Source organism: Pan paniscus, chromosome 4 (assembly GCF_029289425.2).
Source record: "Pan paniscus chromosome 4, NHGRI_mPanPan1-v2.0_pri, whole genome shotgun sequence".
Taxonomy (NCBI): domain Eukaryota; kingdom Metazoa; phylum Chordata; class Mammalia; order Primates; family Hominidae; genus Pan; species Pan paniscus.
Window position 1 is genome coordinate 111072215 of NC_073253.2, and position 23234 is coordinate 111095448.

Here is a 23234-nt window from a genome sequence, read left to right on the forward strand (position 1 = left end):
CCATTTATTATAGAAGAGATTGTCCTTTCCCTAATGTATGTTCTTAGTGTCTTTGTCAAGAGTTGACTGTAAGTAAATACATGGATTTACTTCTGGGTTCTCTATTCTGGTCCCTTGGTCTGTGTCTTGTTTTTATGCTTCTATCATGCTGTTTTTGTTACTATAGCTTTGTAGTACATAATTTGAGGCCCAGTAATGTGATGCCTCTGGCTTTGCTATTTTTGCTCAGGATGGCTTTGGCTGTTCTGGGTCTTTTGTGGTTCCATACAAATTTTAGATTTTTTTTCCTCTATGTCAGTGAAGAATGTCACTGGTATTCTGGTAGCAATTGCATTGAATCTTTAGATTACTTTGGGTAGTAAAGCTGATGGATTGAAACTGGGTTGGAAGAGAGTCAAGATTCTAAGCAACTATAGGGATGGATTTATCATTCTTAAGACAACACTTGGGAAAAGTGGGGCAGGAAAGGGGGAAAGGTATGTTTTGTAGATGTAGATAAAAGAACTGGGAACATATACTTGGAGGAAGCAAGGAGGCAGATTTTGCCATGTTGTAAGAAAGACAGTTATGAAACAAATAGAGCCATCTCAAAATGGACAGGACATCCTTTTTGTCTATCACTAGAAGTAATCAACCTAGATTCATCTGTATCAGCTATGACAGAAGGAACTATGGGAATTGATTTATAAGGATTCCTCTAAAGATTTTACTCACGTTTTATCTTTCATTAATATTAAATACGAAAACATGGGTATAGTAGCTAGTATCAGGTATCAAATTACTTTCCATTATTTCTAAAAATTCAATTTTAAAAACTTCCGAGACTTAAATTGAAATCTGAAAATCTGTCCTACCCCCTTGAGTCAACATGAAAGTGACTCCAAGAACAGGGACTTTATTAGTCTCTTATGAGCTTTATTAGTGTTATTCCAATATTTAGGACATAGTAGGCACTCAATATGTGAATGACAGGTTATATGAACAAATTGAAGTTTATACTTACGTTTCAAGGTTTTTGATATTGCCAAATGGCCCCCTAAAAGTGATATACCAACTCATATTCTATTCACCAAAATATGACAGGATTTCCCCACAACTCTGCTAATAGCAAGATGTACATTATTTTTATTGTCAGTCAGCATTGTTTTTATTTGTATTTTTTGTAACCAATGGGGTTCAACGTGTTTCATGTTTTGTTGGCCATTTGTATCTTTTTGTGAATCGAAATTTGGTATGTTTTGCCTATTTTTCAGTTGGTCTTTTCTTACCAATTGAAATGAATTCTTCATATATTTAAGACATTAAAAACACTGTCATATGTTGCAAATATTTTCCATTACCTTCTGCTGTACAAAAACTTAAACTATACAAAATTTCCTGTTTTTAGCTGTCATACTTTGCTAATCACAATTTCATTCACTCGATGTGTTACATTACTAATTATTTACATATAAGGAAATGTACTAAGTATTATGTGTGCGTGGGTACCAGATAAAAACCAGAATAACTGGACACATGGCTCTGAGGCAGTATGCAATAAGTGCTGTAATAGTGGTAGTTTGCTCTAAGTGTTTCTATGAGAGAAAGGGTATCTTCTCCTTGAATGATTCAGATAGCCTTTAAAAAGTTAAAATCTGAATCAGGCCTTGAAGAAGTTAGGATTTGAAAGGGTGAAGGTGTAAGTAAACTGCACGAGCAGAAGTAGATAACAGAAAACACAAGGCATCTTCAAAGAATGGTGAATAATCCAGTTTGGGTTAAATAATGTAGGCAGAGTATTTATATAAATACGATTTGAACTGTATTCAAATAGTAGTATTTGCTGAACTGTTTTCTGAATAGTTTTCATTACGTGGCCTGTAGCTGGCTTCCTTAGTGCCAAAAGTTTACTCAGCATATAATCCTTGGAAAATGAAGCAGAAACTGCATGAAAAGAGATTTTTATTTTCACACTCCTTCAACACCTAAGGCTTTCTCACTTTGTGTTACAACTAAATTGGTTGACTAATGTCATGTAATCTGAGAAATACACTGTACTTCGTTCTAGTAGATATTTAAGGTCCCTTTAGGACTGAAACTTACAGAAATCAGATTCCAGGAATTATCCAATCTCATTTTGATTTCGGATAAAACATTAATTTGCCTTATTCCTTAAATATGGTGAATTCATTATGAAGTCTTTGACATACTTTTAAAGATGGAAGTACAATATTGCAATATTATACATATACTTTGTGTGCCATGGGTCATCTATGCACAGCAAGATGAAGCATGATATTAATGACATCTATTTAGTCACAAAGAAAATTTAAAATATCACCTGAATGTTCAGTTTTTCCCCCAAGTTTAATCAGACTTGAGAGTTTAAATTAAAAATAAATTGTGTTGTAGGTTCTAGTCACCCAATAACTTATCGGATCCAGGCTTAATTATTGTTTAATGCTGCAAATTTAGCGCAGAATAATTCTTTGAGTAAAGATCAAGAAATAATTAAATATGATTTGAAAAAGTACAAAGTCCAGGCCCGGCATGGTGGCTCACACCTATAATCCCAGCACTTTGGGAGGCCAAGGCGGTTGGATCACCTGAGGTCAGTCAGGAGTTTGAGACCAGCCTGGCCAAAATGGTAAAACCCTGTCTCCACTAAAAATAACAAAAAATTAGGCGGGTGTGGTGGCAGGTGCCTGTAATCCCAGCTACTCAGGAGGCTGAGGCAGGAGAATCACTTGAACCCGGGAGGTAGAGGCTGCAATGAGCCGAGATTGTGCCATTACAGTCCAGCCTGGGCAACAAGACCGAAACTCCGTCTCTTTAAAAAAAAAAAAAAAAAAAAAAAAAAAAGTGCAAAGTCCTATGTATTCTTCAGAGTTGTTAGGAAAGAAAACAAATAAGGTTAGCTACATATTTAGCTAACCTTAGATTTAATAAACTATTAAGTTATTTAGGTCAAAAAGAATAATTAAATGGATGCTACAAATTCAACCAGTATTTTCGATTTTTTGAGGTCTATCATCTGAACCCTCAGTGGCAAACAATACGAAAATTCAACATATTTTTATTTGTTAAATATATGAATATAATTAAATATATTCCTTCAGTAAACTGAACTGGACAAAACTAGAGAACAGACCTTTTCCATACTCAACTTATTTAACTTTAAAGTGATCTTACTTTGAATTCTACTACATACCATCTTAGATCCTGTTTTGAAATTCCATTCACATTACATTCGATTTACTAGAATGCCTTTTTTTTTCTTTTTTGAGATGGGGTCTCACTCTGCTGCTCAGCAGGAATGCAGTGGTACAATCACGACTCACTATACCCTTGAACTTCTGGGCTCAGGGGATCCTCTTGCCTCTGCAGCCTAATAATGGCTGGTCTCAAACTTGTGGCTTCACGCAATCCCCACACCTCGGCCTTCCAAAGTGCTGGGATTACAGGTGTAAGCCACCATGCCTGATCTGGAATGCTTTCTAAAAATATGGCATTATAAACATAATACTAAAGAGAAAAAAAGGTTAAATCTCACTTCAAGAAATTATCAGTCTAATAGCATCAGTAAAAATGGCACTTTTAGTCATGGCATAAAATACACAATAAGGCTATTTTTCAATTATTGAGTGTTTTCAAGTTGGAAAATGCATTATGAAACACTCAAAAAGATGTTACTGGGTTTACTCATCAAGTGCTTTTGACACCATATAAATGACAGAGTAACACCACAGTTATGTGATTGGGACTCAAGAATCCTTAAATGATAGGACTGAAAACAGGTATATGACTTATTTGTCCAGAATTTATATTTTTCTGTATCCCAATAAAATAATTAAGCCATGTGTATTGTGTAAAATTACAGTCTTTCAGTCTGTCCAATGTGCTTGCTCTCCTGGCTAGATATTAGCTAAAAATTAGCAAAAACAGCCATTTCCCCTATTATTCCCCAGCAAAGATGTGAAACCAAAGTGCCTAACCTTTTCTGCCTGGTGGACTGCCCTCTACTGGACTATTTGAGGTATTCAGCCAGCAGGTCAATGTGACTAAAAAGGTAAACATAGACATAAATGTAAACATTAAAAAAAAAGGAACCCTTTAGTATATTAACTTTTACCATGAAAACAATTTCAGTCATTTTGAGAACTGGCAATGAAGATGTTTATACAGTCTTAGTCTCCTTTTCAACCTTGGAGGCAGATCTGCAGCAATAATAGTAACAAGTAGGAGCAATGGGTGTACTATCATGACCATCTTTTATGATGACTGGTGTATTAATACAAATCACATTTTTCTGAGTCCATTCATGCTATGGATGTTTTCTTATGCATAAACATAGAGTAGACACATACTAAATAGATCACATCTGTTAAGTCTCTTGCCACAAGCATCAAAACTTTTCAGAGCTGTCTCTTCCGTGAAAATCCATTTTATGTAGTAGCAAGTTGATTTTCTTTGTGGTTCATCCCCACGCCTGAGACTTGCAGTAATGTAAAACCAGTTTACCATCACTGCCAAAACACTACAAAAAAAAAGGCAATAAATCAAACTCAATCTTTATTATTCTTAGATGAAACTAAGAAAATAAATGCCACATGTATCATAAATATCCACACACGTATATTAAGTTACCTATGTTACAGGCTATCTCAAGGATGCCTCTTTCTATCAGACACATATTAATAATCCTAAGTGTTTAATAAAATCTGTCCTTTAAGCATCTTAGGCATGAATGAGCTTATGTATTTTAATCTTGTCCTTTCTCTACATGTCCAACCACAATGTATGTAATTTTAGCTGTTTTCTAGTAGTGGTGCTAGTATGTGTACTCTAATAACTATTACAATGACACTGTAAGATGTTTAACAGTCATTCTTACGCTGTTTTCTCAATTTCTTGTAGGCAGATTTGGTTAACAGATTATAAGAACAATGTAGAAGAAATCAAATGTAGATAAAGAAAAAGCCTTACTTTATGAGAATCATGAAGATGACTTTGAAATGTAATTTATTCCTTGGTTCTTCAATCATTGTATAATTTATTAATATCTTACTATGATCAAGATGTTAGATAACAGAACAAGAAAGTCATCTTTTCTACCCCAGAAAATTAAGAATGGCATGCCATCTCTTGAAATAAAAATGTGAATTAACAATACTACACAATATACATATTATACAGATGTGCATACTCGATTAAGAAAAAAAAGCAGTAATTTCTTTTTTTTTTTTTTTTTTTACCTCATAGAGAGTTCCAACTTCTTGGTCTGGGGAAGGAGCAAAGGACTGATTCACATAAATAAACTACAAGAAAGGAAGGAAAAACAGAGATGTTTAATGGTATCCTGATTAATCTGCATTTTTCTGCATTCCATTCAGCTAGCTATTTTGTATTGTTTTCACAATTGAAGAAAGCTTCTCTGAACTCCTAACTTTTTTAAATAGTCAATTTAAAGAGATCTTTATGAAGATCTCATTTTTCCTCCACAGGAATAAAAATAACACAATTCCAGTTCCTAGAACAGTGGTTCCTAACTTTTTATAACTAAGAAACTTTTAAATATTTTTTACAAATAGCTTTTGAAGAGCTGGCTATTCAAGAAATTACATTATCGTAAAAATGTCCCCACTTACCCACAAAGAATTTCTCCTAAGATAATTACACAGGCACACAGCCAAAAATCAATATGTCTAATATTCAAGGTAGTTTGTACACTTTCCTTGGGTAAATGTATGACATATATACTTAGGTTTTTTAATAAAGTCACTTACAGGCAAATGAAGCAGGAAAAAAAGTAACAATCAAAACCTTATAACCTTGCTCTTTAAAGGATTCACTGCTCAATGTTTCAGTTTAGTCTGTTTTTACTAAAATATTTCTAGTACTTAAAGTCACAGTGTTGAAGTGCCCTCTAATAATTTTCTTTTTGGAAAACAAAACTTTATTTGCAGGTAACATATTTAGTTTTCCTTTAATATCCAAATTTGGGACTAAAATGTCCTGGGTTAAACTTAGTATTTAAAAAAAAAAAGTATCAGAATAGTTGGTTGACAGATACTATTTTGATCACCAACCATGAACCATCAATATTGCTTGCATCTCTCTTAGCCAATATAGTGTGGTGATTAAGTGTATAGGCTCTGAGACACACCTGGGTTTGAATCCTGGCTTTACAAATAATCTCTCATCCTCTTTATTTGTAAGATATGGAAAATAATAGGACCTATACCTCTTGGGTCTGTTAGGAAAGACAAAATGAGATAATACACTAACTTTCAGTGCCTGGTATATGTACTCAATAGACGTTATTGTTAAATTATCTTTAAATAGTTCATGCTGAAATATCAATTCGTGGTTATGGCTGAGTAGAGTTCTGGCACAAAAATTTCAGAACTGTAACAGAAAACAATGTGCATTATAATGTGAATTTTTTGTAATACAGATATAATTTGTGTTCAGTGCCTGACAATTTATGAGCAAATCCAGATTTTACTCTTGTACATTATAAATGAGGGGAAGGGCTCTCAATAACAGCTTAGTTTATTTTATCAGTGTCTATGATGTGCTGAGAATTGTACATGGAACTATGAAGATTAATGTGATCTCTTCCCTCAATGAGCTTATAATCTGTAGGAGAGGCAGACACACACATGAATAAATACGGGTGAGAAAAGTACATCTAATGAAGTATGTAGCGTACAGAAATGTACACTACTCTAGCCTAGCAAAAGGGTCAGTGATGGCTTTGTGGGAAATAAGAAATAAGCAGGATTTAACCAGGTGAAGAAAGCAGTAATCAGGACTTCACGGGCAAAGGAGACAAAGAGTAAGATGGTGTTGTGTTCACAGAAAACAGCAGACTCGATGGAGCAGAGAACCAACCAAAGGCATTCAATGTGATTTTGTAACAGGTGTTAACTGGAAATTTTAAAAAAGCAATTCAGTTAGTTTAAAAGACAGAAAGACATAAATCTGTTTGTATACTATAAAGCTCTATTTAAGTAATAGGTTAACATCATCAATTCCATTGCAGAATTGCTAAGTGGCGTATAATTTGTTACTTTAAAGTAGATGTAGTTACTCCAGGTTTGTGAAAGTAAAATTCCATGGAAGTATTATTTCCAAACTGCAAGAACTTGGGCAGACAAAATTAGTTAGTTTTATTAATTACTTTGCCTTTAAATCAGCTTTTTTTTCTTTCTGCTTTTAAATCAGCAGTCTTTAAATTGATGTCTCTAGTTATTCTGGTTATAAAGCTCTCTGTCTAGTGGATTCCTCAGGGTTCACTGGAATTGCATTTTCTGCTAATAGTCTGTGCCCCGATTAAGTCAGTTATGCAGGATATGAAAGCCTTATTTCACACTTTTTCCTTACGCATCTTTGCTGTCAAAGTTTGACGACAGCCTAATTTTCTAAGTCATGCCCTCTTTGCCGTCCCCTACATTTCCAAATGATTTCAAGTCCAGTAATTTTAACAGAATGCATCCTGATGTTCATTATTCTGGGTTGATACTCTCAGGTACTTCGGATGTTTTTTCAATATGTAGTTTCAAATCTCTTACCTTAAATGACATTTTAACAGTATTTTTTCTGTTCCCTTGCTCTGGTTTTCTTCACAGACTCTTGTCCAAAGGTTGACTCACTTTTTAAATTTTTTTCATCTTCTATTTTTCTTAACACATTATCCATTGTTTATGTTCCTCCTACTTTAGTCTCCATTTCTGAAATAATTTTCTTTTATTTCTAATTCTTTTCCTGAGCTTCATTTCTTAGTTTTACTAATGCTGATCGTTTTTCTTTCATGTCTTATACCATCTTCTTGTTTTTAGCTCATTTTGAAATACAAGGTTACAGTTTTCGACTTGTCTTACAGGTGTATATTTCTGGCTTGATTTCATCGTCTCAAGGGATGCTGTTCTTTTCCGCATCTCTTTTTTCTTGTAACACTGTACGGGATTTGACCTTGTTATTCCTGTTATTGTTTTTATGTGAAATTAGTTTTCCTCAACTTTTAGAATGAGGTGAATTAGGGTAGTTTTTCTAACTTCACAGAGCTCCCCCTGTTGTTTTTTGTATACTATTCAAAACGATGGAGGCCTGCTTTGAGCTTTCCAGGCTCTGTTCCCCTCCATTTTGATCTGGTCTCTTTCCTTCCTTTCTCATGTCCCTACCCTTTTCAATTTTCATTTCACTTCCTGAAATTTCTCCTCAGTATGGGGTCCCGGAGCCCTCCTGGGTCCATTTTGAGATTGTTTGAGCCCTTCAAGTCCTTAGTGCAAATGTATTGTCATCACGTGCTACAGAAGAGGGCAAAACTCCTTAGTCAGCTTCTATTCTTAAATTGGCTCACTTTACTTCCCGGTCAGGATCTATTAGCGCTTTTGAGGTTCTACTTTTCTCAGTGCCGTCAGATGCCAACCCTGTTTCTTACTGCTTCTTTCAGCACAGATGCTGATACCATGAAGGTCCTGTGGTTGCTGGTGGTTTGTCCCCACCAACATGTGTTTTGGGGCTCATGGGGATACCTTATCACCTAGTTTTGTTACAAATACTAATCAGGGGTTTTTGGTTTTGCTATCTAGTTGACTAAGTTTTGTGAGAATTCAGAGAGATTCACGTATACCTTCTGATTCCACCATCTTCCCAGAATTCCTAGCATTACTTTTTTTTCCTTTAACATCCATTTTGCTAGATAAAATTCAGGAGGTATCAGTTTTAGTTTAATCTAGGAAAATGACAAAATAATTCTCATGTTTCCTATTGCTTAAATGGGAAAGGATAATCATATTCACTACAGAGGCTTTAATTTAACCCTTATGAAATTGTTTTCATAGGGTAAAATGGCTGAATGATGGCAATTTTATATGGTTCAACCTACTATGTATTGGTATCAATCAAGTCCTTTCAGGTTACTGAATGAATACAGGCAATACAAAATTTCAAGACTCTTAACACAGAACACAGTATCATTTCATTTTTCTTAAATCTCCATGTATTTCTAAACTAATGCATTAAATTACTCAGTACTCTTATTTTACCAACTCTTTATGTTGCATCTTTAGCAAAGATACAGCCTCTGCTCATTTCTCTCAAGTGTATGTCCTCATTCCCCTGACTTTTCCATTTAGCTTCACTTTTGTGAGAGCATTTGCAGCCAAACTCTTAGATCGGAGTCAGTTTTTTGCTCCTCCCTGACAAAAAGAAATTCCAACATGTCCTGCTTTAATGATAGTTCACTTGTTTTACCCATGCACACGCCTGTGTTCAGAAGCAAATATTTCCCCCTAGTGCTCCCAAAAATTCCTGATGTTATTTAAAAAATACTTAGCAATTCTTCAACTACCTATCCACTCATGTTATCTGAGTTAATACTATCCAAGATTGTGATCTATCTGCAGATAAAGGTGTCTCATACATATAATTATGTATATATAAAAAACACTTAATGTGCCAAATACATGTAGACATTTAAATTTCTGTAGTCAAATGCCAAATTAAAATGCAGTGGCATTTAAAGAATTAACGTTTACTACAACTGCCACTGTGAAGTGCTTAACGTGTACTGTAACATGAAATATTTCCTAGTTCTTTCACAATATATGGCAAAGATACATTGCTTACCTCAAGAAAAATAGGAAAAAAGTAACTGCTATCAAAACAAACTGAAAAAATCCAAAACTTCTGTAGTAATGTACAGATATTGCAATGCTCTATGATAGATTTTTATGCATGGGTATTCAGTGACTTTCTGAGGAAAACAATACAGGAGGCAAAAAATAAATACATAAACTGGTTCACACTGTAAAACAAATCTAAAACATTTCATTTCAGAATTCCCCAGAGAATCCTTTGATAAAGTACATAAACTCCACTAACAAGAGATAAGGCAGGGCACAGTGGCACACTCATGTAATTCTAGCATTTCTGAGGCGGCCCCGTCTCTACTAAAAACACAAAAATTAGCCAGGCTTGGTGGTGCACTCCTGTAATAATCCTGGCTACTAGGGTGGCTGAGGCAGGAGAATCGCTTGAACCAGGAGAAGGTTGCAGTGTGTCACTGCACTCCAGCCTGGGCAACAGAGCGAGACTGTCTCAAAAAAAAATTGAATAAATAAAAATAAAGGGATAAAAGGGCATAACAAAAGCAACATATGTGGCTCCATATGCATTTCTATAAACAACAGTTAATTCACTGTTGCCTAGGAACTACTGCAAATTTTTGTAGGAAAACATCACCATTGGTTTCATACCAACTGTTCTGAGGCCACAAGTTTAAGAAACTTTTTGATGAAGTCAATGAGTCCTTGGATGGTTCGTGTTCGCTCTACTGCCCACTTCTTTGTTTTCATAATAGGAGTGTCTCCCACAGCCTTTAGCAAAATGTCAACTGTAAAAGAAGAATAAAATTTACTGACAATTACACTGAAACATCTAAAGAGAATGGAATATAAAAGACTTAGAAATCAGAAATATTTAATCTACATCCATCTTACGTATTTATGATACCGAAGATACGTGAGAGATGTAACAATGTTAGATTCTTTTCCATCATTTTTTTCTTGATCCTACAAAGTTCTCCCAACAGGACTAATTTTTAAAATGCATTTTATCTTAACAGGCAATTCCAAAGAGAGGAAATACAAATGATCAATACACAAACAATATTTAAGTTCACAAAAAGCAAAGTAAAATAATGTCATGTCCCTTTTCACCCACGAAACTAGTTAAAATTAGAATAATTACCAGTGTAGATGATACTACTTTTGAGAATGTAAAATGGTATACCCTTTGTGGAATGCAATATGGTAATACAGATCCTAATAAAAGTATACTTTGATTCAATAATACTTCTAGGAACCCAGTGTAAGAAAATATGAGATGTGTAAAAATTCACTTAAAAAGATTTCACCTCCATTTAAGCATTTATTTTTATATGAAACACTGGTAAACCTAAATATCCAAAAAGGATATTTGGAGGTGACTGATTAAATAGAATGTAGTAAACCGCATACACTTTAAACTGCCTGGGGTTCGAATCCTGGCTCTGCCACTTGCTGGGTATATATGTGGATATTTAATCTCTCCAACAGCATGTATAATATCTTAAATTCATTAAAAACCATCACAAACACATTCACATAAATATGGAAGAATATGCACCAAAATGGTATTTCTCAGTAGTGACATTGTAGGCAATGATTACTTGGTTTTACTTATGCTGTTTGTAACTACCAAATTTTCTGTAATAAACTTTTTAATAAAGGAAAGCAATAAGTTATTAACAATAATAGAACAACCAAAGCCAAAAAGAAGTTGCAGAAAGAGAAATCTTAAGGTTTCAACGATCCAAAACACAGATATGCAAACCCAAACCCTATGAATCTGTCTCTCAGACATAAAGTTATTTGCTAAAACAAAACAAAACAAACATACATCTGGCTGGGCGCGGTGGCTCACGCCAGTAATCTCCACACTTTGGGAGGCCGAGGCAGGAGGATCACTTGAGGTCAGGAGTTCAAGAGGGCCCAGTCCCCTTCCAACTTCTTGTTCAAGACCAGCCTGGCCAACATGGTGAAACCCCGTCTCTACTAAAAATACAAAAACTTAGCCAGGCGTGGTGGTGCATGCCCGTAATCTCAGCTACTTGGGAGGCTGAGACAGGGGAATAGCTTGAACCCGGGACGCGGAGGTTGCAGTGAACCGAGATTAAGCCACTGCACTCCAGCCTGGGTGACAGACTGAGACATCCTCTCAAAAAAAAAAAAAAAAAAAAAAAATCTACAGTCAAAAAGCAAGACACATTGAAAGCAAAATAGTGTATTGCTGCCCCCTAAAGTTAACTCTATTCTATTACACCCTTCTTGCTCCATTCTTTTGATATTAAATATTGGGGCCAAAAGATCAGAGGTCATTTTATTCAAGTTTACTCCTGGAATGAACGCATGTAGAACACATGATGCATGCACACTTTATCTTCCTACTAAAGAACTACTTAATTATCCTAGGTCCAGTTATCTTGGGAATAGGAATGAATTTGGAGATAACGTGGGATTTTAGTTAGCCTATCTTTCATACCTCCCTTCACTGCTCCCTCAAATCCCCTGGGGATATCAATAAATCGATTAATGCAATTAAACATTTCCAGAAAGTGAAGCAGGAAATATCATGAGTTATGCTACCAAGGATGAAGTGTAAGACAGTGAGAAACTAGAGAAGGAAAATAATTTAATTACAGCTGCCCTCTCTTTTTAATTTTAAAGGTGATTTGCTTGTAGTTCTGAACCCGGATGCACATTAGAATCAACTAGGGAAACACTTACTCCCCAGGAAACCTAACATACCTCCAGTGCCAAAACCTTGGTCTGTTTCAACAATCTTTCTTCTGTAGATTAAAACAAAGGCTGAGGATACAAAACAGTTAAGCTGCTTTCATCATATTATCCTCAACAAATGATGACAACCACAAGGTAGGAATAGTTAGAAACTAAGTTTTATATTGGAGAGGCAAACTCAAATGCTAACAAGAGCCAGAAAATAAAAATCTCATCCTTAAATGACAGTTCAATTTGCAAAAAAATACTGTCCAGACCAAGAAAATATGCCCTCGGGCAATATTTAGATTGTAAGCCATTTTTTTTAGCTTTTGTTTTACACAGCTATCATCAGAGTCCAGTAACAAGTTTTGACTAAGACTGTTAGACCTTAAAAAGAATCTCCGGAAGTCCGCTCTTGCCTATAGTAAATTGGAAGAAAAAATGCAACAAAACACTGTAAAACCTGCAGAATTCTTTTGAAGATTCTAGTGGCTATCCATGGAAATACTCATAGTGCATCACGTGGAAAAGGGAGTCTGATATAAAGGGGGAAGGGGGGCAGTCTTGGGAGAGAATTATCCTCCACAGTAGCAGAAGTTGAAGAAAAGGCAATGAGACCAATGTCTTTTTTTTTTTTTTGAGGCGGAGTTTCGCTCTTGTTGTCCAGGCTGGAGTGCAATGAATGGCGAGACCTCCGCCCACTGCCACCTCCGCCTCGCGGGTTCAAGCGATTCTCCTGCCTCAGCCTCCCGAGTAGCTGGGATTACAGGCGCGCGCCACCACACCCAGCTAACTTTTATATTTTTAGTAGAGATGGAGTCTTACCATGTTGGCCAGGCTGGTCTCGAACTCTTGACCGCAGGTGATCCACCCGCCTCAGCCTACCAAAGTGCTGGGATTACAGGCGTGAGCCACCGCGCCCGGCCAGAGACCACTATCATCTTAAGACAGAACGGGGAAAACGTCTAAGGACGAAATCAGCCTCTCTGAATCGAGGATGCTTACATGCTGCTTTTCCCATAGGCAACTCTAACTCTACACAGAGTGCTTTAGAACACGTAAGTTAGCAATCTCTTTTACAAAGGGAAACATTCTCAAGCAATAAAGGGTTGAGGATAGCTGGCTCAAGCAATGAAATAACTCACAAAGGTTCCAAAATGTGTTTCTTAAAAAGGTAACATCTATGCCTTTAGCTTTCCCTTAGCAGTCTTCATTTTGCGTTAAGAATTTGGTTTTTGGTTTAAGGAGTGAATTCACAACCAACTGGGAGGGGGAAAAAAGCAAAAGCGAGTTAAATTGGAAGGCGTGAATGCTAATCCAGGCTTTGCCAATGACCACCCCTACACCATAAAACATTACTCAAATAATTAGCTCCTGTGTTAAGTACCTGGAATTACCGAGACCACCCCCCCCACTCAGCTCCCTCCCTCCTTCAAAGAGCTCGCAGTATGGCCAACTCAAAAAATACAGTATAAAAATAAGTGTGGCAGCCAAGTATCAGGCCCTACACCGACAGACAGAGATGGTACTTTAACACTCAACTTAAAGGCCTTAAAAATCAAAAAGTACACTTCTTTTCTTCTGATGACTGGTCAAAATGCAGGTCTAGGACAGGCGCTCCTCTAAATTTTGCTTCTTTACTGGCCGCCACCCCTAGTCGGATGCAATCTGAACCTCCCGCCTCTCTGCCCGGAAATAAATTCAGTTACTTTTTTTCTTGGTGTCGCCAGCAGGTTCCTCTGTTCCCGGGGAAACTGCAGCGGAAGACGGGGGCTCCGGGGTGGTTGTTTCTGGGGAGACATCCGTAAGTCCTTCCCCTCCAGCAGCACTTGAGGGAGGAAGCTGCAACACAGACTGCGGCTCCTCCGCCATCTTGCTTGGAAAGACTCGAGAGCGGAAGTAGCGACTGAGCGCGTGCAGTGGGCGTGCTTTTCTCCAGGGAGCGTCGCAAAGGAGGCGCCGGAGTAGGGGGACGCAATTACACAGTGAAACTTGGTGTTCCCGGCTAGTCATTCAAATCGAAGCTGTCGCAGACCTCTGAACGTTAGTAACGCAACATGTGTTTCTCCGCGACTACAGACCTCGGGAGAGGAGCGGTGGGCAACGTGTCCGTGCTCGGTCGAATGCGCACACTCCCGTTAGGCCGCTGGCTCGGACCTAGAAATGTTTCCGCTTTCCTTAGTGCCTGCCTCGCCCAGGCCCCGCCCCTTGGGCCCCGCCCGACGGCTCGGGAGCGCGCGCGGTCGCGTGCGGGAGGGGGCGGGTGGGGAAGGATCGCAGGCGAGATTACGAGGCGAGGCCCGCGCGCCCGCCCCCGCCCTGGCCCCCAGTGCCCACCCGGTCGGCCCGGCACAGCCATGATCAAGGCGATCCTAATCTTCAACAACCACGGGAAGCCGCGGCTCTCCAAGTTCTACCAGCCCTACGTGAGTATCCAGCCGCCGCTGATCCGGGCGAGGGGGAGTCGTTGGCGACGGGCAGCGCCCAGCGCGGCTTTCTCAGAGCGACCCCCTCCGGCGCGCTGCGGCCCTTGTCGCGTCCCGGCCGCCTGGCGCTCGCCAGCTGTCAGCCTCCCGGTGGGTGTGGACAGGGTGCCAACCTCCTTGCCGCGCGGTCAGCCATCGACGTGGCTTTGCCCGGGCGGTTCCTCCGCCCGTCGGTGGGCTGCATGCTTTCCTGGCTGCGCGGGCGAGGCCCTGGAGACTTCCCGGGGCCCGGCCCTCGCCGATCGGGCAGCCGCAGCCCAGCCGCGCCGCGGAGCCCTGCGCCCCGTCCCCAAGAGCCCACCCCGCGCGGCTGCAGTTAGCCCGGGAGGAGGAAGACGGCGTGGAACTCGTTCTTCTCGCCCCCCTCCGCCGACTCCCATCCTTTCCAGGTGGACTTCTTTCTGTTCTTTGGACAGATGGGCTACCGTTTTTCACTGTGATCCTCTCATAGCGCAGGAATTTTGGCTTCCTGCGTTTGATAGATAACTGCACGTTCTGTACAGTCTCTCTTTTGTATGTTTCGATACGTGACAGACTCCCCAGTGTGACTTTCAGGTGTCTCCTTATTGAAAAGGAAGATATGTGAGGACCTAATATTTTTATCAGGCTTTTTACCAGCTGGCTGCAAATTATTTACCCTCGAAGTAACCGGCGACGTTTGTAGTTGACTGATTGGAGCTGTGGTTCTATACCTAAAAGTTATGATTTCAGCTTCTGGTTTGGCATTTTTCCACGTATGGGAATTTGCCATCATTTATAGTTTTTTTCTATTTATGAAGAATAGTAGCATTTGTAGAACTTCTCTTTTAGACGTGTAAATACTGTTTAGTATGGACAAGTGCAGGAGGCATTAAGGTAGTAGAGATAAGTGATTTGTTGATGATCGAGGAAGGGTTTTATAGAGTTATGTGCTTATCTGAGGGCAGAATTCGCTAGCTGAAACACATAAAATTGGACTCCCAGTGGTAGGATTAATGTGAGGTATAACTTGTGTGGTATTGTGGCACTTTGCTTATAGCAAGAAATGAGCTTTCAATTCAGTTTTGAAATTGTGCCAAGGCTAACACTTTTATGCAGATAAGTCCCAGATGGAAATCAATCTTGCCATTACAAAGTAAATGTGAAAATGTCAGTTTGCCTAAAATGATAATGCAGTCTGGAGGTGTTAGTTGAAGTGAGAAATCTTGAGCTTATTCATCATTTTTTTCAGTTGTTTTGCTTTTGCTAGCTATAAAGAATATTTTCTGCTACTCGTGTGTGGTTTTAATTTAGTATAACTTGAATACTAATGGTCTGTTTAAAAATTCTACATCATTCTTTAATCCAGATTAAATTCTAGTTGATCCTCTCGAATGGGAAAAAATGCCATTAACTTTACCTGTTTGTTAAAATATTGTACCAGCTTTTATTGAAGGAGTCTTTGTCATAACCATTTTGCCAGTGTCATCCATTTGCAGTGTAAAAAAGGTATGTTGCAATAGTAAAACAATTCAAAAAATTATTTTTCCATATCTAAACTTAAGCAATATTCAAAATAGTGGGTTTCCTGGCTAATCCATATAATCGGTGTATACTACTCGTATAGTGTATAATTTAACTATCTATTGAAAAATGCATTTAATTTAGAAACTCAGGAATCTGTCTTTCCCTTGTCCAAAAGTGGGAACAGAAGTATTGTTTACCATCACTTACTAGGTAGCAGTGACGGTTAATGTGGGAAGTGGCAGTTGTGGCAGGAGTGGCAGCTCTGGTGGCATTTTTGGCCATTGTATGAGTGACAGTGCCACTGAGGGCACAGAGCTAGAAGATATAAAAAGAAGAATCTGGTGGTCACTGGCCGTGTATAAGTGGAGTATGAGAAGTTGTTTCTGTGTATTAAGTTTCTATAAGTTGGGTTTTGCTGAGTGTTTTTTGTCTTTCAGGAATAATTTAAGATTATTTATTTATACATTTGCTTACTCCACTAGACCATAACCTTTTTGAGGGCAGTTATTTTTTTTCAGTCATTCATTCCATCAGTTTGTCAACGGATAAATTTAATTTATGCCTACCATGTGCAGGCACTGTTTTAAAATCTGAAGATGAACAGATAACTTTCGCTCTTGTGTGAGAAACATAGCGCTATTAAGGAGTAGGCTATATTATAGCATGCCAGATAGTATTATGTGCTGTGGAAAAAAAAATAAAGCGGGTAAGAGTCTTAGAGAGTGAGAGGATGACAGTTTAAAATAGGGTAGTCTGGTAAGTTCTCACTGAGAAGGTGGCATTTGAGCAAAGACTTGAAGGAGGTAAGAAAGGCAGCCTTGCAGTTATCTGGGGGAAGAGCATCCCGGGTAGAAGGAGCAGCAAATGCAAAAACCCTGAGGAGAGCGCCTGTTTGAAGAACCCCAGGAACTTGTACATAGCAGGAGCAGACTGTGTAAGGGAACATTAGTTGGAAGTGTCTGTTTGTGTAGGGCGTCATTCTATTCTTGCTGCCTGGAATGTCCTTCCTTTCCATTGCCACGTGTACAAATTCAACCCCTTGTTCTAGGCCCAGCACAAACATCACCTAAACATTCCGTGAAGCCTTTGATCTTGCTCAAAGCCTCCTCATGGTTTTTAGGATTTTTTTCATCTTTGTTATGACACAGTATTCTCGTTCACAGCCTATAATTCCTCGTGGCAGCCATCCTATAGAATACTTGAAGGAACGTATCAGATTTTAGGTATATTTTTGTCATTCTAAGCAGTCAACACTGAGTCTTGAACATAGAAAACTCTCTAACTCTTTGCTAAATGCCTTTATTTAGAATCTCCTAGCTTGGGATAGAGTTGGGATTAGTTAACTTGCTGAGTTTCCTTCTATCTCTTAAAATGTAGTCCTTCACTAACTAGAGGTTTTAAGAATCTCTGCCTTTAGCATAAAAGTAATGATGGAATATGTGTTACTCAGCTGTTTCTCTTTTAAGGGGTCTCTAAGAAGTATATGTCCAATATGAATAAAAATATTGAGTTTAATTTATTAAACAATATCTAGAGGTGTGACTGAGCTAACAATTCCATATACTGGCAGGATGCTGAGGTTTGAGTCCAACAGTAATCGTTTAACACTGAGCAGTTTAAAAAATGTTTAACCATTTGCCAACAAGTTTATCCTACTGCACTGCATTTTCATTCCTCATTTATCTCCCTCAAATATAACAACTTACATATTCATCTCTGCCCTTTAACAGTGCACATTTCCATTTCATGCTGTAATAGATTGTTAGATTCGATTGTGGCTCCAAGCTGTTATATGTGAGAAATATGAAGTTACGCACCTGTTTTGCTAAACAGAAGTTTTGGTTCATTCTGCTAGAGTCAGACATTACGAATTCAAGTGTGGGCTAGGTGCCATGGCTCATGCCTGTAATCTCAGCACTTTGGGAGGCCGAGGCAGGCGGATCACCTGAGGTCAAGAGTTCAAGACCAGTGTGGCCAACATGGTGAAACCCCATCTCTACTAAAAATACAAAAATTAACCAGGCATGGTAGCGCACGCCTATAAGTGCAGCTACTCGCTCGAGGCTGAGATAGGAGAATTGCTTGAACCTGGGGAGGTGGAGACTGCAGTGAGCTGAGATCGTGCCACTGCATTCCAGCCTGGGTGACAGAGTGAGACTCCATCTCAAAAAAAAAAAAAAAAAAATTCAAGTCTGGACTCAAAATGCATCCCTTTTTGTTTTTGCCTTCTATATCCTTGGTCTATGACTGCATAAATTCAAATGTTTTGCTTGGTTTGTCTTTTTAAGTTGATACTTAGCTTCAGCGACTTGGCAACAGTAACCTTTAGTCTTTTAATACTTACCTGACAGTATTTGTGCATTACTGTAAATAACTAATGAGACTTATATTTTATAAACCAAATATATTTTTACATAGCTATCAAACAAAAAAATCCCTTGGGTTGTGATTCCATAGTGTATCCTCTGGTGAATTACTTTTAAAAAATTTTTCTTTTCTTATAGAGAAAAGGTCTCACTATGTTGCTCAGGCTGGTCTTAACCTCCTGGCCTCAAACACTCCTCCAGCTTTGGCTTCCCAAAGTGCTGGGATGACAGTTCTGAGCCACCATGCCTGGCCTGTGAATTACTTTTATAAAGTGGAAATGTCTTTCTTTTGTGTGAATTATCTTAGTTGTTTCTTCAGATATAAAATACTGTGTGTATGTATGCATGCGTGTGTACACACCACACACATATGAAGTGCAAGCAGGAAAATTTTCAAATTAACCTATATGAGTTGCCTCAATTTTTTTAATAAACTGTATTTAATTAAACTGTTAACCAAATGCAAGCCTTAGGAGGAACTCTAAGATTCTTCTTTCTCGTTTTTTTTTTTTGAAAATCTTAACATAAAAATACAAAGTGTTGAAAGTATAGATAACTTCTTTTTTCTTTTAAAAATATCCCTTAAAAAGATCCATCCATGTTCACTGATGTCTTTTTTTAGTGACTATTAAGATGTTGTGGCAGATGGGATAATTAAACTTATGTCTGTGATCAAGATAGAATTATCAACACTCCTGAGTATGAGGGTGTTAACACATACTAACACACGGCATTTCAGCTTTTTGTTAAGAAGAAAATTCCATACGATTTGGTTTCCTTCCATATTAGTTATAATGCGTTTGTCTGCATAAATTGGGTTTTATGTAGCCTGACTCAAGTGCTTGGAAAGAACTATGTTAGGTACATTGTAGGAAGTGCAGAGTAGTAGACCGATTCCAAAAGTATTTGATTCAGCAAATCAATGACTTTATTGTAGATCCAATTTCTTTCTCTTTCTCTGCTTTACTCATCACAAAATTACTATTATCCAAAGGCTGTTTTTCTCCTTTGGTAATCAGTTCAATTCAGAAAGAGACAACTATCTGTTTCTGCAGTCCTGGACTGTGTCTTTCCCTTCATTCTGGTTAGACCCACCCAAGACCAATATTAATAGCTTACCCTAATCAAGATCCAACTTTGGATTGGAGCTGAAGATGAGAGTGAAAACGGGAATAAAATGGATATTCTGTTGGAAAGATGAAAGAAAGGAGTGGATGGTGGGTAGGCAAACAAGGGTCTGCTATTTCTTCTTCTAAACGTTTAAAAAAATATTTATTTTTATGGCCGGGTATAGTGGCTCATGCCTGTAATCCCAGCACGTTGGGAGGCCTAGATGGGAGGATTGTTTGAGCCCAGGAGTTCAAGACAAGCCTGGGCAACATGGCAAAACCCTGTCTCTATGCCAAAAATACAAAAATTAGTGAGTCATGTTAGCACACACCTATAGTCTTAGCTGCTTAGGTGACTGAGGTGAGAGGATCACTTGAGCTCCGGAGATCAAGGCTGCAGTGAGCTGAGATTGCGCCATTGCGCTCCAGCCTGGGTGACAGAGAAGACCTTGTCTCAACAAATTTAAAAAAATATATGTTTTTATTGAGGTATAGATGACAAAAAAAAATTACATATATTTACCGTGTACATGTTATTTTCGTATATGTATATATTGTGAAATGGGTAAATCAAGCTAACTAACATGTCTATCACCACTATTCCCTCTTTATTAGCTTTTAATATATATTAGTTTTCTGAAATTCTAGATTGCTTCTGAGGTTGTTAATATCAGGAATAGTTCCTTGTAATATGCAATACTGAACATGTGTCACAATAGATCTTAATTTCAGGTTTTCCTTTTACCAAAGTATCCTCGAAAAACCCAAATGCTTATACGTTCACAGTTTTTATGTGGAGTATGCTGGAAAACTTGCTTTTTAAAAATTAAGATTAAACCTTTTGAATATTTAATTGTAAAGGTGGAAATAAAGTCTTCAAAGTTAAAATGATTTTTGGTTATGAGGTAAGTGTTATAAATAGGACAATGTTATAGGTCATTTCATGGCTTTTCTAAAAGAAGGCCTTACGTGACGTACCTATATTATATTCTTTAGCAAAGTTGTTTTCAATTTTAAGTAAGTTTCTTTTTTTGTGACTGCGGAAAATTAAATGTTAAGGCCACTAAGGTCATTCTTGATTTTACCACACACAGATAATTATTAACACTTAGTGTATTTCCCCCCGGTCTTTATTTTTCTTTTCAGAATGTCCCAGTGAATAGGATATACCTTTTAGACATTAATAACACAAATAAATGCTTTGAAGCTGATGATGGATTTATTAAACATTGTGGCTTTAAGATAACTGAATATGTTAATGTTCAGCCACTCTCTTGTTAAAATTAAAAAAAGACAGTATATGTTAATAGCACATTAATAATTTGCATGTTTTAAGAAATGTGTATATATCTTTCTTTTGTATAAAATTAAACTTACCTATGTAACCTGAGGTTATCAGTGTCCTTGTCTTTTTCGTTCTGAAAGGAAATCTTTGCTAATTTTTGTTTGAAAGTCAAGAGTTCATTCTTACCTTTAGCACTTAGTCTTTTTTGTACCTGTGGATTATGGATTTTGTCACTGCTGTTTATAATTCAGGGTGATTCTGAGTTGTTACCATCTAGAGGGCCCAGTCCCCTTCCAACTTCTTGTTGTATAAAACTGTCACATTAGGCTAACTAAACACATTCTTTCCTCACCCATCTGCCTTTTCAGCTCTCCTCTCATCAAATCCTTTGAAGTACAATATAGTTAAAACAGCTTTCTTTGCTGAAGAATCAAGCAACTCTTAGAAGGATATTGAAGTGAATAAAGGACAATTCTAGCTAATAACTGTTTTCTTAAGACTCCAAGTGGAGGAAGCTCTTGTAGAGTTAGGCCTCTGACTAGGCCTTCTAGAGATAGGCCTCTGGGAAGAGGGGTGGTCTTTCTGGATACTTTCTGATCTGTCTCTCCATTACACTCTTTCTCTTTTCCTGTGCATATTCTTTCAAGTATTTATTTGTTGTTTGTATGGCCCTATTCTAAGCACTAGTAATACAGTGATGAGTAAGACAGATGTCACCCTTGCCCTGTGGGTTTACATTCTGGTGATAGGAGATAGGCAGTAAATTATTTAAGATTGTAATTAGTCTGAAGACAAATGAAACAGTATAAGGGAATAAAGCTTGATGGAGGAAAGCCTATATTAGATAGGGTCATTGGGAATACCTCTTTGACGACCTGACATTTGAGAGGAAAACTGAATGAGATAAGAGAGGAAGAATATGAAAACAGCAAAGAAAAGAATGTTTCAGGCAGAAAGAAGTGCAGTGTCCCTCAAATGGGACCACACTTGATGTGTTCAGGAATAGCAAGAAGGCAAGCTGAGAAATCACGGGGAAGAGAGACAGGAGATGAAGCTAAAGAGAACGATGGGGACAGATCATGCCTGTATGCCACACCATGCCCCTTCTTGACATAATTCAGTTTGATGACATCATGCCCAGCATGTTCTCCACAGGAGGAGATACTCCTCTTTGAATCACACTTGCATTTTGCCATTTAAACAGTGCCTCTGCAGAAGGGGCAGTGAGGCTCTCCTCTGATTAGTTACTTTCTTCTCTACCCAGTTATTGTTAGGCTCTGTAAAGATGGTGTTGCTAGGCCAGTGAATGAAGGTAAAAGTCAGGGCATCAAAACCAGGCATGGTGTGTGCCTATAGTCCCAGCTACTTGGGAGGGTAAGGTGGGAGGATTGCCTGAGCCCAGGAGTTGAGGCTATGCTAGGCAACCATAGCAGGGCCCCTGTCTTCTAAAAAAAAAAACAAAAACAAAGGAAACAAAAAACATGAGTGCTCCAGTTCTGTATAGCCTCTCTATCAATGAGACCTGTGATCAAGCTTTCGTAAGTCACCTGTGAAGTAACAGAACTCAAGAAGAAAACCATTTTTTTCTTAGCTTATTGTCTTAATTATATGTGAATAGAGTTTATGTGAAGCCTACTAGACCCACCTCTATTGTGCTGAAAAGCATTTACATTTTTCCATTCTTGCAAGCCTGGTGTAATTACAAGAATCACTTGCTGTCAGTCACAGTTCTCTTTGTTACTCAGGAGGAAAGGGCTATCTTTTAATATTCCAGACCCACTGAATTGTTTTGATTACCTTGTGCTTACTGAGGAAGAGTACTAGTTGATTCTACCGCATACATATCCTGCTATTTCCTGTCATTAATATATCTTAGTGTGACATGAAAGGGTTATAAAATAAATTTTATTGTAGTAAAAAATATATAACATAAAATTTATCATTTTAACAGTTGCAAGTGTACAGTTTTGTGGCATGAAGTATATTCACATTGTTGTGTCACCATCACCACCATCCATCTGTAGAACTTAGTCTTTCCCAGCAGAAACTCCTTACACATTAAAGACATAACTTCCTATTCTCCCCTTCTCCTAGTACCTGGCAAACACCATTCTACTTTGTGTCTCTATGAATTTGACTGCTCTAAAAACCTCATATAGGAGGAATCATAGAATTTTTGTGTTTTGGAAACTGGC

General features: G+C 38.0%; 2 protein-coding genes across 8 annotated transcripts in view; one reads left to right on the plus strand and one right to left on the minus strand.

Moving 5' to 3' along the window:
• Positions 1-1924: 1924 nt before the first annotated feature.
• Positions 1925-14321, minus strand: ATG12 (autophagy related 12). 3 transcript variants are annotated; one of them, XM_034960369.2, is made up of 4 exons: positions 14018-14321; positions 10245-10381; positions 5235-5297; positions 1925-4516 (listed from the first exon to the last, which is right to left on the minus strand). In XM_034960369.2, the coding sequence occupies exons 1-4, from the start codon at positions 14319-14321 to the stop codon at positions 4457-4459; spliced, it is 564 nt and encodes a 187-aa protein (XP_034816260.1). In that variant the 3' UTR covers positions 1925-4456. The 3 variants fall into 3 exon arrangements, with proteins under 3 accessions (XP_034816260.1, XP_024784561.1, XP_063460667.1); XM_063604597.1 differs by lacking the exons at positions 1925-4516; positions 5235-5297 and adding an exon at positions 5310-6232; XM_024928793.3 differs by lacking the exons at positions 1925-4516; positions 10245-10381 and having other exon boundaries at positions 5236-5297.
• AP3S1 (adaptor related protein complex 3 subunit sigma 1) overlaps positions 14119-23234 on the plus strand; it is a 72526-nt gene continuing 63410 nt past the window's right edge. For 4 of the 5 annotated variants that reach the window (XR_004671624.2, XM_034960368.3, XM_034960367.3 and 1 more), the window contains exon 1: positions 14366-14734. Coding sequence is in view for 4 of the 5 variants with exons in the window: in XM_034960368.3 (XP_034816259.1) it covers positions 14366-14734 (369 nt within the window). In the remaining variant the exon portion in view is untranslated. Of the gene's footprint in view, positions 14735-23234 lie in introns of all 5 variants that reach the window. The other variant, XM_003826720.6, reaches the window with a different exon arrangement.